We start from the raw sequence: 14,402 nt of genomic DNA, 5'->3' as shown, positions 1-14,402 counted from the left end.
ATGGTGAGAGTGAATCCAAAAGAGCGGATGGACAATGACCTAGTGGTTCAATTCGTGATGCATGTTTGGCAATGTCACGCTGGTGCATTAGTGAATTCACTAAACATACTGGTCCCGGGCAGCTTTCACGGACACAGAACTGAGGAAGTGCAAAGAAAGTTACAAAAAGGGAAAACTGACTTGGTCATTATCCATCTTGCAACGATTAGAAGTGTGTATAAATCACTGAACTGAAACAACGTATAGCCGATGAAAAACACAAGTTCATGCTGAGCAAAAAAATCAAAGTGGCTGGATATGTCCCAGATTTGTGAGTGGGTGAAATGTGCATGGAACTCCATTCTGGTACCACTGGTTTGTGAAAAATCCTTCAAAAAATGTGGTATCACAAATTCATTGGATGGAACTGAGGTCAACCTTACATACAGTAACTTCTTGAATTAATCAACAGATATGTTAGTGTTGAAGATCAAATAATGATAAAGTCAGCATCTTGAAATCTACCTATGAAATGGAAGTAGGGCAGTATCAATGAATGGCGACAAAAGCATAATGTAGAGTTTCTCGTGAATTAATGGAAGTGAGTAACATCTATTGGAATATGTGTAATAGCATTTCGGATTCTTAGTTAAGTGTTTATTTAGCTGTATACGAGCAATAATAACTTGTAAGAAGTTAAACTGTGGTTAATACTTCACTTATAGCATGCTATTGATGCACCACAGACTGAGACCACAATAACATTACAATATAATGGGCCCTATTGTTGGAGGTGGAGTAATACCAACCATATAGCAATTAATCCACGCAGTCCACTTTTTTGTCCTTAAATCTGGGAAAAAATATGTGCAGGTTATTCATGTGTACGTGGTACATGCTGTACATCAACGAATTATTTAGATAACACACAGTAGGAATGATATAAATATAACATAACTGAAACACCTGTGTCATCCTACAATATACTGTACTACTGTACTTTCACAGCATAATGTATGTAACCAGGACACTGAGTGCTGAAGATCTAAGATGAGAAATACAACATCTTTTCAACTACATGAGCTCAACATCCAGTTCATTATTGTAGGATATTGAATTGTTTTTCTGACATATGGCTGAGAAATAATGAAGAATTTAATGGGCTATCAGAAATAATTATTATGGTTCTAATGTCACCTGAAAGAGAATATGAGTGTGTGTGTGTGTGTGTGTGTGTGTGTGTGTGTGTGTGTATAAGAGCAACGTCCACAATAAATAGATTTTTGTGAAATTAGACAAGTAAGTAATTATATGCCTGCAAGTATGATTTCAATAACTTTTAATTGATGAGATCACAGGCAACAGCAAAAATTAGTTTTTTAGTCTATTTTAAATCACCACTTTGTCCTGCCAAACTTATACTAGATAGTGACTGCATAAGACAGTTCCATTTCTCATTTACTTTTACCTGGTGTACAACACAGTTACACACTTATTAAGAGCTGTATTTCACATATTTATAAATGTTGGCACCTTGCTGCCTAGAATAGCAATGACCACTGAATGCAAAGAAAATTGCAATAACACACAAGAACAGAGCTGCCATTCCTTGCTGGCAGAGTAAACTTGTCACATGTTACTTTAATTGCAGCAAACTGTTTTGACAACTACACTCAACTACAGCCTCTCATTGACTGCAATCAGTAAGTGAAAGCTTTACAAATTTGTTACCTATAAACCTGACAATTTTTCATAATCACATACGTGACATTTTTGACAAAAGCACATGCTAAATAAAGATGTTTTCTTCACTGCAATACATATGATGATCACTGAATAGCAGGGCCTTGCATTTTTCATTATGTTAAATTGCTGAGCACAAAAAAATTAGTGAATATAAAGAGAAGTGTCCTGTCTTTGATATAGTTGGTCATGGTGACCAGAACATTGTTTATTTACTTTTTGTCATGATAATTGATGAAGTATCTTCTTTGCTTTTGTATATGAATATTATATTTTCGTTGAAAATTGACAGTACCTGGAAAATATTCCTGAGAAGATGTACTTTATCAGATACTTTGAAGAGTCTTGAAGGTCAAACCATGTTTTGAAAATAACTTCCTGTGTACAATTTAAAGACAGAACTCTTCTCTTTACACAAAAATCAGCGAATATAAAGAGAAAAATTCTGTCTTTTAATTGTACACAGGAAGTTATTTTCAAAACATGGTTTGACTTTCATGACTATTCAAAATATCTCATAAAGTACACCTTCTCAGGAATATTTTCCAGGCACAGTCAATTTTCAACAAGAATTCATACACAAAATCAAAGAAGATACTTCATCAATCATCATGACAAAAAGTAAATTAACAATGTTCTGGTCACCATGACAAACTATATCCCCACTTAACAATTACTTCTCCTTTGAAAGCATCATCGCCTACAAACAAATCTGTGGTACAGCAATGGGCACCAAGATGGCACCACCCTAAGCCAAGCTGTTCATGGACCATCCAGAATCCCAATGCGCTCATCTGGTTCAGATCCACTGATGACATCTTCATCATCTGGTCCAATGGTGAGTGCACCCTGTTCACATTCCTCGTTGTGAGGGTACAGTGTCCTCACATGGCAGTGTGTGTGTGTGTGTGTGTGTGTGTGTGGCGAGAGAGAGAGAGAGAGAGAGAAATTTCTCCATTGAGCGTATTGTAGCCATAGCTACCAGTATACGTTAATCTCTGCTTGTTGGCAATACATTGGGGACCAGTTACTGTTGTGGTGCAAGTTACTTGTAGTTGGGCTCTAAGCCAGGACAAAGGCAGCTGAGCTAAGGTATCACATTTGTCGGCACTGGTCAGTAGCAGCCTTAATGCTTTTATAGCATGTCCACACTGTGATCAGTTGTTGCTTGAGTTTCAGTGTGGTAAGCAATTGGCAGCAAATTGTGGCATATAGATTGAAATACTGAATGTTGCCAAAGGTGTTCATTTTTACCGAATGTTTGGATAAATTACAATTTGTGGCCCCTAAACAACTGATATTCTCACTTGAAACAGTAATCACACTATCCCCGGAGGAATTATTTAATGAGGTTACTTGCATGGAATGTTTGTTCGAAAAGTAAGAAGAGACTGTGACCCAATATACCAAGCCTGGAGGAATACCGACAGGGTCGTTATATCCTGAATCTTCTCTCCCATTTGCTACGCCTGGTCCTCCTCAACCCAACAAGCCATATTTCTTGGGGTCAACCTCCATCTCAAGCATGGCCACATCAGTACTGCCATCCACATCAGATCTACCAACCATCAACAATACTTCCTCCTCTTCATCCACCCATTCCACACCAAGTAGTCCCTTCCACACAGCCTAACTACCCATGGTCACTGTTATCTGCAGTAATGAGTAACCCTTTTCCAAATATGCAAATCACCTCAATGAGGTCTCCATAGGCCAAAATCCTCCCCCCCCCCCCCCAAACCCTTGTCTAGAAAAAGATTCCTATGCCTTGTCTCTCCAGTCACTTACCACCACCTACAAACCCACTGCCCGGCAACACAGGGGCACTGCTCTCATGACCTAGTACCAGCCAGGACTACAGCAACAGAATCCAGTTCTCCACCAGGGTTTCGATTATCTCTTGCCATGCTCACTATTCTCACCACCCCTTTCAATGTGGTTACTCTGCACCCAACAAACATATGCAATATCTTTGTCCATCCCTATTCCACCCCTGCTACCAGCCTATTGCCTCATGGCATCTAGATGCAAAACCTGTATCATATTCCTCCAACTACCATATACTCCAGCCCTGTCACAAACATTTCCTCTTTTGTCCAAAGGAGGCCTACCTGTGAAACCAGCCATATGAGTACAAACTAAGCTGCAGCCACTGTGCTTCTTTCTACGTGGGCATGGCATGCCTGTCTGCATGAATGGCCACCACCAAAATATGGCCAAGAAACAGGTGGACCACCCAGTAGTGGAATATGTTGCCCAACATAATGAGCTTCGCTTTAACAACTGCTTCACAACCTGTGTCATCTGGACTCTTCCTACCAACACCACCTTTTCTGAACTCTTCCTACAACATATCCTACATTCCCATTACCTCCTTGGACTCAACCTTCGCTAGTCCCTGTACTCCACCCATCTATTTGCTTTCCTGCTCCCACTCCAGCACTACACCCGTGTTCATCAATGCTCCTACTAGTCTGTCCCCTCCTCTACTTCTCTCCTCTGCCCCTCGCCCCTTCCTATCGGCCCACCCTCCCAGAACTGCACCTAGCAGCCTATCCCCACCATGTCCCTGAACCACACATGTCCTACAAGCAGCACAGACTCTTTCCCTATCTCTAATCTGCTATCCCTCCCCCTCTGCACACTCCTTACCTTCACCATGTACCCCACCCAATTGCTGCTCACATCAGACAAAGTTGCAGTTGGACCCTAGTGCCCAGAGACAGTGGCCATGTGTGTGTCGGTTGTGGTTGTATTAATGTGTGTATTTTCTGTTTCAGAAGAAGGTCTCTGACTGACAGCTTAATACTGTAGCAATCTATTTCATTGTGCCCATCTGTGACTCAACAACTCTTCTAGGTGGTGAGCAAAAATCTATACTTTCCATTGTTGTTTCTTAATATAATGGATCCACAAAGTGGACTTGATTCAAGGAATCAATCATTATTAAATGGATAATAGATGACACCCTCATCAACAAATTTACAGGTGCACAATCCTTTCAAAAAAACTTGGCTTATAATCAAGTGTTAACTCATACTTCATACATTATGGTTTACTGATTTACAAGAGCTCTATGACTTGAGTTTGGACATTCATAGCTTCTTACGCCTGGATAAATATCAAAGTTTTTTGGAGCTACTGTCATAATGGGCTGACCAAACAGGGTGTGCAAAGCAAAACTTCTGTTGTGTGTGTGTGTGTAACAGAGTAAGATTGCTGAATGACTGGTGATAATTACATATGAAAGCGGGAGAGACTCATAAAAGATTGAGAGAATAATTTACTGAGTTTTCCCGTAATTTCTTGAAGTTTTGGTTAGCAGAATCTACTAAACACAGCCAATATAGATGTCAACCCCTTAACTTCACTTGAAAACAAGACAATCAAAACAATATTTGTGGACTGGGTGAGCTTTTGCACAGTCAAAAAATCTCAAAATGTAACCATAATAAGAAGCGTAATTTCTATAAGAAGAAATTATTCTGTGAAGAATGAGTTCACAAATAATAGAAGTGTGACATACAAGAGAGCTTAATTTTCACTTGTATCTGAAACTCACTCTTCCTTTTCTGCCAAAACACTCTGTTTCACATCTCTCAATTGAAACAGACATGTATTTAAAAAAAAAAAAAGTACTGGCAATAAGAAGCAGTGTTAAAATTCTGAAGTTTGTGAGTAGCTGTCACTTACTTAGTGTACCAAATTGGAATAATTCATTTGTTATTTTAAAAAAGAATAGTGAAACCAATTTAAATGGAAGTTCCAAATTCAGAAACATAAACTGTAACATGCTCAGCTCTATGCTTTAAGCAGTTATTCATGCTGAACAGGAATGAAATCTAAGCTACAGTCTTTTAAAGATGGAGGTTACAGAAAAAGGCTATTAACAGAACCCAAAAAAGTTAACCCAGGTAACAGCAGAAACTGGGGCAGGTCTGACAACAATAAATATCAAGCTTTTGAAAACAAACATTCTTGCTTCTGGGACAAAGGGGTATAGGGAAGATAAGAAAGATAGCAGATACATGATTAACTACACTCCCGAGAGCAATCTCTACACGCAAGATACTGAACACTAAACAAGCACAACATTTGTGTCCCACAGTTCTAAAAAAAAGGGAACACTGCTACTGTTAACTCAATATTCACAACTGATCTTGGTTTTGGCCCTTAGTCAATTTCTGCTGCCTGTAGGTATAATCTATTTACGTGTGTGAGTACAGTCCACAAACTACAGCAAACAAGAGATAAAAACAGCTCTGATTCCCATTAAAACTGACATGAACTTACAACTACCAGGAAGAATACCAAATTTCAGCAAGGCATTTCCAAAAGTTGAGCATAAGGTAAGAAGGTGAAGAGGATACTGCAGGTTTGGATGTGAGACAGTGAGGGAAAGAGGGTTCTGGGCAGGTGGGGTTGCATCCTACAGGACAATCATCGAGGAAAAGATTAATCCTGGCACAGCTGTAAATTTGCTGGCGACTGTAAAAACATGATGAGGTCATACAGGTAAACTGACACATGCCAGAACAAACTACTACTGTCTTCCACCAATCACCATGCAAGGTGCCTTACTGAATCATCATCCTGGGCTCTGGAGAACAGATCACCGGCAGCCTCCTCACTACTGTGTGGGAGGCCAGGTCCTTCATTATCCACTGTTGCCAGCTCCTCCACCTGCCAATGGCACAGTCCTCTCATCTACATAACTGATGTTTTAATCATTTAAGCTCATACAAATAGTAAATGAGATTAAAAAATGAAAGGTATCGCATTTTACAGTAAAAAAACTCATTCTATAACAGCTTCCCATTAACTTGAGAATAAATTTTTCAGACCATAAAAGAAAATAATCTGTTATTGACAATATAATGTAACTGGATAGATAAAAAAATATCTGCTCACCAAGCGGCAGCAGGAGAAGACACAAACAAAAATGTTTAACTTATGCAAGCTTTCAGAACCAGTCGCTCTTCCTTCCAGCAGAAGAATTGAAGGAGAAGGAAGAGGGCTGAAGGAAAAGGACTGGAGTAGTTTAGGAAACGGTTGTTTTTGAGTCATCAGTCTTCTGACTGGTTTGATGTGGCCTGCCATGAATGCCAGCCTCATCTCAGAGCAGCACTTGCAACACACGTCCTCAATTATTTGCTTGTTGTATTCCAATTTCTGTCTTTCTCTACAGTTTTTGCCCTCTACAGCTCCCTCTAGTTCCATGGAAGTCATTCCCTCATGTCTTAACAGATGTCCTATCATCCTGTCCCTTCTCCTTGTCAATGTTTTCCATACATTCCTTTACTCTCCGATTATGTGCAGAGCCTCCTCATTCCTTACCTTATCAGTCCACCTAATTTTCAACATTCGTCTATAGCACCACATCATAAATTCTTCGATTCTCTTCTGATCTGGTTTTCCCACAGTCCATGTTTCACTACCATACAATGCTGTGCTCCAAATGTACATTCTCAGAAATTTCTTTCTCAAATTAAGGCCTATGTTTGGTACTAGTAGACTTCTCTTGGCCAGGAATGCCCCTTTTGCCAGTGCTAGTTTGCTTTTGATGTCCTCCTTGTTCCATCTGTCACTGGTTATTTTGCTGCCTGGGTGGCATAATCCCTTAACTTCATCTACTTTGTGATCAACAATCCAGATGTTAAGTTTCTCGCTGTTTTCATTTCTGCTACTTTTCACTACTTTTGTCTTTCTTCGATTTATGCTCTGTCCATATTCTGTACTCATTAGACTGTTCATTCCATTCAGCATATCATGTAATCTTCTTCACTTTCACTCAGCATAGTAATGTTATCCGTGAATCATATCATTAATATCCTTTCATCTTCCATTTTAATTTCACTCCGGAATCTTTCTTTTATTTCCATTTTTGCTTCTTTAATGTATAGATTGAAAAGTAGGGGCAAAAGGCTACATCCCTGTCTGACAGCCTTTTTAATCTGAGAACTTCGTTCTTGCTCATTCACTCTTATTATTCCCTCTTTTGTACATATTGTATATTACCCATCTCTCCTATTGCTTAACCCTATTTTTCTCAGAATTTCAAACATCTTGCACCATTTTACATTGCCAAATGCCTTTTTCATGTCGGGAAATCCTATAAATGTGCCTTGATCTTTCTTTAGTCTCGCTTCCTTTATCAAATGCAACATCAGAATTGCCTCTCTGGTACATTTACCTTTCCTAAATCCAAACTAATTATCTTCTAACACATCCTCAATTTTCTTTTCCATTCTTCTGTGCATTATTCTTGTCAGCAACTTAAATGCAAGAGCTGTTAAGCTGATTGTGCGATAATTCTTGCAATTCTCTGCTCTTGCAGTCTTCGGAATTGTGTTGATGATCTTTTTCCGAAAGATGGTATGTCACCAGATTCATACTTCTACCCACCCACTTGAATACATTTTGCTGCTGCTTCCCCTATTCATTTTAGAAATTCCAATGGAATGTTTTCTCTTCCTTCTGCCTTATTTGATCTTAAGTCCTCCAAAGCTCTCTTAAATTCTGATTCTAATACTGTATCCCCCATCTCTTCTAAATCAATTCTTGTTTCTTCTTCTATTACATCAGACAAAACTTCCCCCAAATAGAGACCTTCAATGTACTCTTTCCATCTATCTGCTCTCTCCTCTGCATTTAACAATGGAATTCCCATTGCACTCTTAATGTTACCACCACCCTTGCTTTCAGTTTCACCGAAGGTTGTTTTGACTTTTCTACGTGGTGACTCAGTCATTCCAACAATCATTTCATTTTCGATTTCTTCATATTGTTCATGCAGCCATTTTGTCTTAGCTTCCCTGAACTTCCTATTTATTTCATTCCTCAGGGACTTGTATTTCTGTGTTCCTGCATGTGACTGAATATTTTTGTACTTCCTTCTTTTGTCGCTCAACTGAAGTATTTTTTCTTCACATTTACCTTCATTGCACATATGTTTTTCTTTCCAACTTCCATGATTGTCCTTTTTAGAGATATCCATTCATCTTCCACTGTATTACCTCCTGAGTTATGCCTTATAGGTGTATCTATAACCTTAGAGAACTGCAAGCATATCTTGTCATTCCTTAATACTTCTGTATTCCACTTCTTTGTGTGCTGATTCTTCGTGACTATACTCTTAAACTTCAGCCTACTACTTGGGATTTGAATCTATATCTGCTCCTGGGTAAGTCTTATCTTCCTGTATCACCCGGCATTTTCCAAGTATATCTCCATCTCTTGTGATTCTTGAACAGAGTACTTGCTATTAATAGCTGAAATTTATTGCAGGACTCAATTAGTTTTTCTCCTCTCTCATTTCTAGTTCAAAGCCCATATTCTCCTGTAACCTTTTCTCCTGCTCCTTCCCCTACAACTGCATTCCAGTCCACCATGACTATTAGATTTTCATCTCCCTTTACACACTGTATTATCCTTCCAATATCCTCGTATACTTTCCCTATCTCCTTATCTTCAGCCTGTGATGTCGGCACTTATACCTGAACTATTGTTGTCAGTGTTGGTTTGCTGTAGATTCTGACGAGAACAACCCTATCAATGAACTGTTCACAGTAACACACCCTCTGCCCTACCTTCCTATTCATTACAAATACTACTCCTGTTATACCATTTTCTGCTGCTGTTGGTATCAGACCAGAAATCCTTGACTTCTTTCCATTTCACTTCACTGACCCCTACTATATTTAGCTTGAGCCTCTGTATTTCTCTTTTCATATTTTCTAGCTTCCCTACCATGTTCAAGCTTCTTACATTCCACACTGCGATTAGAGATCCGAATGGGGGACTATTCCAGAATCTTTTGCCAGTGGAGAGATCAACATGACATTTTTTCAGTACACATGTCCTTTGGATATATGTTATGTGTCTTTAATACAGTGGTTTCCGTTTTTTTCTGTGATCTCATGCCATTGATCATTGCTTATTCTTCTGCCTTTAGGGGCAGTTTCCCCACCCCTAGGACAAGACAGTGCTCTGAATCTCTGTCTGCTCCTCCGCCCTCTTTGACAAGGCCCTTGACAGAATGAGGGTGACTTCTTATGCCAGAAGTCTTCGGCCACCAATGCTAATTATTAATCAAAATTTAACCGGTGGTGGGTTTTGAACCCGGGACTGATGATGTTTTGATTACTGATTATTAAAGACGCTACCCCTAGACCTCGGGTGGTGGAAAAGGGGTAGAGTTTGGATGTCACCCAGAACCCTGGGTCAGGTGCACTTACTGGACAGGATGAGAAGGAAAGATTGATCATTGGGGTCTGCACCGGATGAGATTTGAAAACCTGAGAGCTTAAAGGTGGAAGATAGGGTAATATGAAAGACAGAGATTACAACTAAAACATCGTGCACTAGTTAATAAGAGTGAAAAGCTAAGAGCATTGTATGTAACAGAGATGGGAGGAGGGATGGCGAAAAAAGTGGTAAGTCAAAAAATGAAAGCTGTAGAAAACTACAGCAGAATGAAGAAAGGAGTAGTTAGTGTGAAGAAATGCTGAGACAGAAGGAATTAATGTAAATTAAGGCCACGTGGGTTGCAAGAACCAAGGACATGTTGTAGCGCCAGTTCCCACCAAAGGAGTTCTGAGAAACCGGTGTCAGAGGGAAGAATCCAGATGGTGCATGTGGTGAAACAGGCACAAAGATCACGACTGTCATGTAGTAGAGCATACTCTGCAACAACATATTGTGTGTTGCCAGTATACACCCTCTGATTATGCCCATTCATCCTGACTGATAATTGGGTGTTACTCATGCCAACGTAACAGGCCGAACAGTGTTTACATAACAGCTGGTACATGACATGTCATTTCACCTTTGATAGTACATGTTTTGCCAGTTACAGGGCTTATATAGGAGGTGGTAGGAGGGTTTATAGGGCAAGTCTTGCAGAAGGGACAGTCACAGGGATAGGAGCCATAGGGTAGGGAGATGGGTGCAGATGATGCATATGGTCTGACAAGGAAATTGCAGATATGGAGAGGGCGATGAAAATCTATTCCAAGTTTGGTGGGAAAAATCTCAAACAAAATGGATCTCATTTCACGGCATGAATTTAGAAAGTCATGGCCTTTTCAAAGTGGCTGATAAATACATTCAAGACCTGGATAATACTGAGTGGCAAGTAGTGTGATAGCCCCAGGGAAATCTGTTTTTGAACTAGGCTGGTGGTGTAATTATGTCCAGTGAAGGCTGATGTGAGGGTGGTGGCGTATTGCTGTAAAGAGTCTGCATCCGAACAAATACATTTTCCTCGAATGCCAAGATTGTATGGGAGGGAATGTTTGATATGGAAATGATGGTACCTGTCAAACTGTAAGTATTGTTGTTTGTTAGTAGGTTTAATGTGGACAGAAATGTGGCCTTTGGTAAGGATGAGATCAGTATTAAGGAAAGTGCAATGGGATTCAGAATAGGACCATGTGAAATGTAATTGGAAGAAGGTATTTAGATCACAGGAATTTTAACAAATCAGCCTCACCATGAGTCCACATGGCAAAGATGTAGTCAATGTATTTAAACCAAATCAGGGATTGAAGGCTTATGGATCCCAGGAAAGCCTCCTCCTAGTGAACCATGAAAAAGCTGGCATAGGAAGGAACCATCCTGGTTCCCATGGCCGTGCCGCTAATCTGTTTGTATGTATGCCCCAAAAGCTTGGTTGGTTGGCTGATTTGGGATAGGGGGCCACACAGTGAGGTAACCTGTCCCATCCGATTAGGGAAGGATGGGGAAGGAAGTTGGCCGTGCCCTTTAAAGGAAACATCCTGTCATTTGCCTGAAGCAATTTAGGAAAATCATGGAGAATCGGATGTGGGTTTGAACCATCGTCCTTCCGAATGCGAGTCCAGCATGCTAACCACTGCACTATCTTGCTTGGTCCACTCAAAGATGAAGTAGTTGTTGGTGAGTATAAAGTTGATGAAGGTGAACAGTCACAGGTTTGGAATCAGGTGGGTGCTGACTGAGGCAATGTTCAGCAGGAGATAGACCATGTACCTGGGGGCTGTTGGTACAGAGGGAGATGGCATCAATAGTGACAAGCAAGGTGTGTGGTGGGAGTGGGATGGGTACGGATTTCAGATGATCTAGGAAATATTATCAAAGGGAGAGCTACGTTTGAAATGACACATACCATATATCAGCTGTTATGTAAAAATGTTCAGCCTTTTACATCGGCATGATTACCATCCAGTTATCAGTCAGGATGAATGGGTGTGGGCATATGCATAGGGCGTGTTCTGGCAACATACAAAATCCTGTTGCAGAGCATGCTCTACAATACGACAGTCATGACCTAAGTGCCTGTTTCACCACATGCACCATCTAGATTCTTTCCCCAGACACCAGTTTCTCAGAACTCCACAGGTAGGAACTGGTGCTACAATGTGTCCTTGGTTCTCACCACCCACCTGGTTTTAATGTATTTCAATTCCTTCCACCTCAACATTTCTTCACAGTAACTACTCCTTCCTTCACTCCTTTACAGTTTTATACAGCTTTCATTTTGTGACCTATCTATTTTTCGTCTTCCCCCTCCCACCTCTGTTACATGCAATACACTTAGCTTTTCACTCATATTAACTTGTAAATGATGTTTTAGAAGTAATCTGTGTTTTGCATAGTACCCTGTCTTCCACCTTTAAGCTCTCAGGTTTTCAAATCTCATCTGGTGCAGTTCTCCTCATCCTGTTAGGTATGTCTCCCCTGACCTGGGGTTCTTGGTGACTTTTCTGAACTGTACCCCTTTTCCTGAAATTCTCCAGTCCTTTCCTTTCACCCCTCTTCCTTCCCCTTCAACTCTTCTGCCGGAAGATGGAGCTACTGGCTCCAAAAGCTTGCATAAGTTAAGCTATTTTGTGCGTATGTTTTCCTGCCGCCGATTGGAGAGTAGATTTTTTTATCTATCCAATTACATCATACCATAAAAGGGAATACAAGTTTACGGCGCTTTGGATAAAGTTACATGAGTGTTGAAAATCATGTCGTTTTTCATATTTAAAGGAATCAATGTTGTGCTCTGCTCCATCCAACTTTTAAAATTCATGCAGCAGTTGCATAACAAATTAACTGTATTTGTCAGCTTTTTTTGGTCATATTTTTTTTTCCTAATATTTCTCAGACATCCAAGATGTGTCCCCTACTACAGAAAATCGCTTATTTACTGCTATTTGTGCAAGCACCTACATATTAGTGGTTTAATTATAAGTGCACAAACTTGTTGCTATTTCCTTTCAAAACACATTTTCACAGACCAATCAATATGTTTTCAGGTGCTGTGAGTTATGCCATTACATGTACTCACTGCATGGACTTTAACAACCAAGTAGTGTGTAGACATAAGAGCATAACTTGCAGCACCTGATGAAGATTACTGGTTCATTAGTCGAAACATTGTGTTTCTAATGAAAACAGGAACTGACTTGTACACCCAAATGTACACCATTAATCTATCATGCAAAACAAACCTGAGAGATTACAATGTATAGTATTTAATAAATGTACTGGTACTTAATTGTGAACAATAGAAGGTACAAATTATAATCCACCATACAGTATATTACTGTGGGGAGAAATGTATCCTAGAAGAAGTAACAAATTATACACTCATGTGTACAAGGGTCTTTCCTTCTTTTGTGTCTAACTAGTTACAGATGTCTGGGAGAAATCAATGAAGTCAATCTTGGAAATAGTAAGAGCAACTATTAATGTTTATACTACTTGCATAACAACTGTGATCGAAAAATCACAATTTCAAAGAAAATATTTTATACATGTTCTTTGCTGTTTTCATTTACACAATAATGATAAACAAAAGATTACAATTTGTATTATTTCTAAACCTGTGTATGTTATCCTCTGTTTACAACATTCAAAATATCTGTAGTATTACTACTCAATACAACCTTTTTTGTGAAAACTAAGGTCTCATATGACTATCACAACCAGAAACAATTTTCAGATCCCCCACAATCATGCTTTCCCAAATGCTCCCGATTATTTCTTCTCACAACTGCATAACAAGGTGTGAAACTATTGCAGGTATGAAACCATTGCATATTTCAATGAGTGCCTTCATTTCCTACTAAGTATATGTTGTAAGATGTAAACCATAAATACTGAAGCTGTTTTTTATACAACTATCTGTTTAGTCTCACTTATCAAATCACCAATATAATACTGAAATTAAGTTTAACTGTGAACCTACACATAATTATAATATTTTTTTCCTAACTAACCATAACACTACCACCTGTCACAACACGGTTATACAGAATTCCTTGCACATATGGTCAAGTGTACATAGGAACTACAAAGAAAAGAATTAAAACCTGGCTTACGATCTATTATCTGGGGAATGAAGGTAAATTGGCAGCAGCAGATCATGCACTCGGACCAGGTAACCACCAAATTCAATTCTCTGACACTATACTTCTACAAAGGGCATTCAATAAGTAATGCGACACATATTTTTCTTGGCCAATTTTGGTTGGAAAAAATGTGGAATTCGCTGTGGGACATCGTGGAATATTCCTGCATCAGCCACTAAAGTTTCATGAAGCTCTGATAGATGGTGTTGCTATACATAGCCTTCAACATGGTGCCTGTAATGGAGGTGCATTCCAAGCAGAGTGCTGTTACAGTTCCATTTGGTGGAAAAATACAGC

At 39.5% G+C, this 14,402-nt stretch overlaps 1 protein-coding gene across 9 annotated transcripts in view; it reads right to left on the bottom strand.

The window, feature by feature from the left end:
• LOC126236927 (zinc finger CCCH domain-containing protein 13-like) overlaps positions 1-14,402 on the bottom strand; it is a 264,568-nt gene that overhangs the window by 41,041 nt on the left and 209,125 nt on the right. For 8 of the 9 annotated variants that reach the window (XM_049946596.1, XM_049946597.1, XM_049946598.1 and 5 more), the window contains exon 15: positions 6,304-6,405. The exons of the other annotated variant lie outside the window; for it this stretch is intronic. In XM_049946596.1, the coding sequence (XP_049802553.1) occupies positions 6,304-6,405 (102 nt within the window). The remainder of the gene's footprint in view (positions 1-6,303; positions 6,406-14,402) is intronic. 9 annotated transcript variants of the gene reach the window in all.

This window comes from Schistocerca nitens, chromosome 2 (assembly GCF_023898315.1).
Source record: "Schistocerca nitens isolate TAMUIC-IGC-003100 chromosome 2, iqSchNite1.1, whole genome shotgun sequence".
NCBI classification, from domain to species: Eukaryota; Metazoa; Arthropoda; class Insecta; order Orthoptera; family Acrididae; genus Schistocerca; species Schistocerca nitens.
Note: the sequence above shows the minus strand (reverse complement) of the source record. Positions and strands in the feature narration are given on the sequence as shown.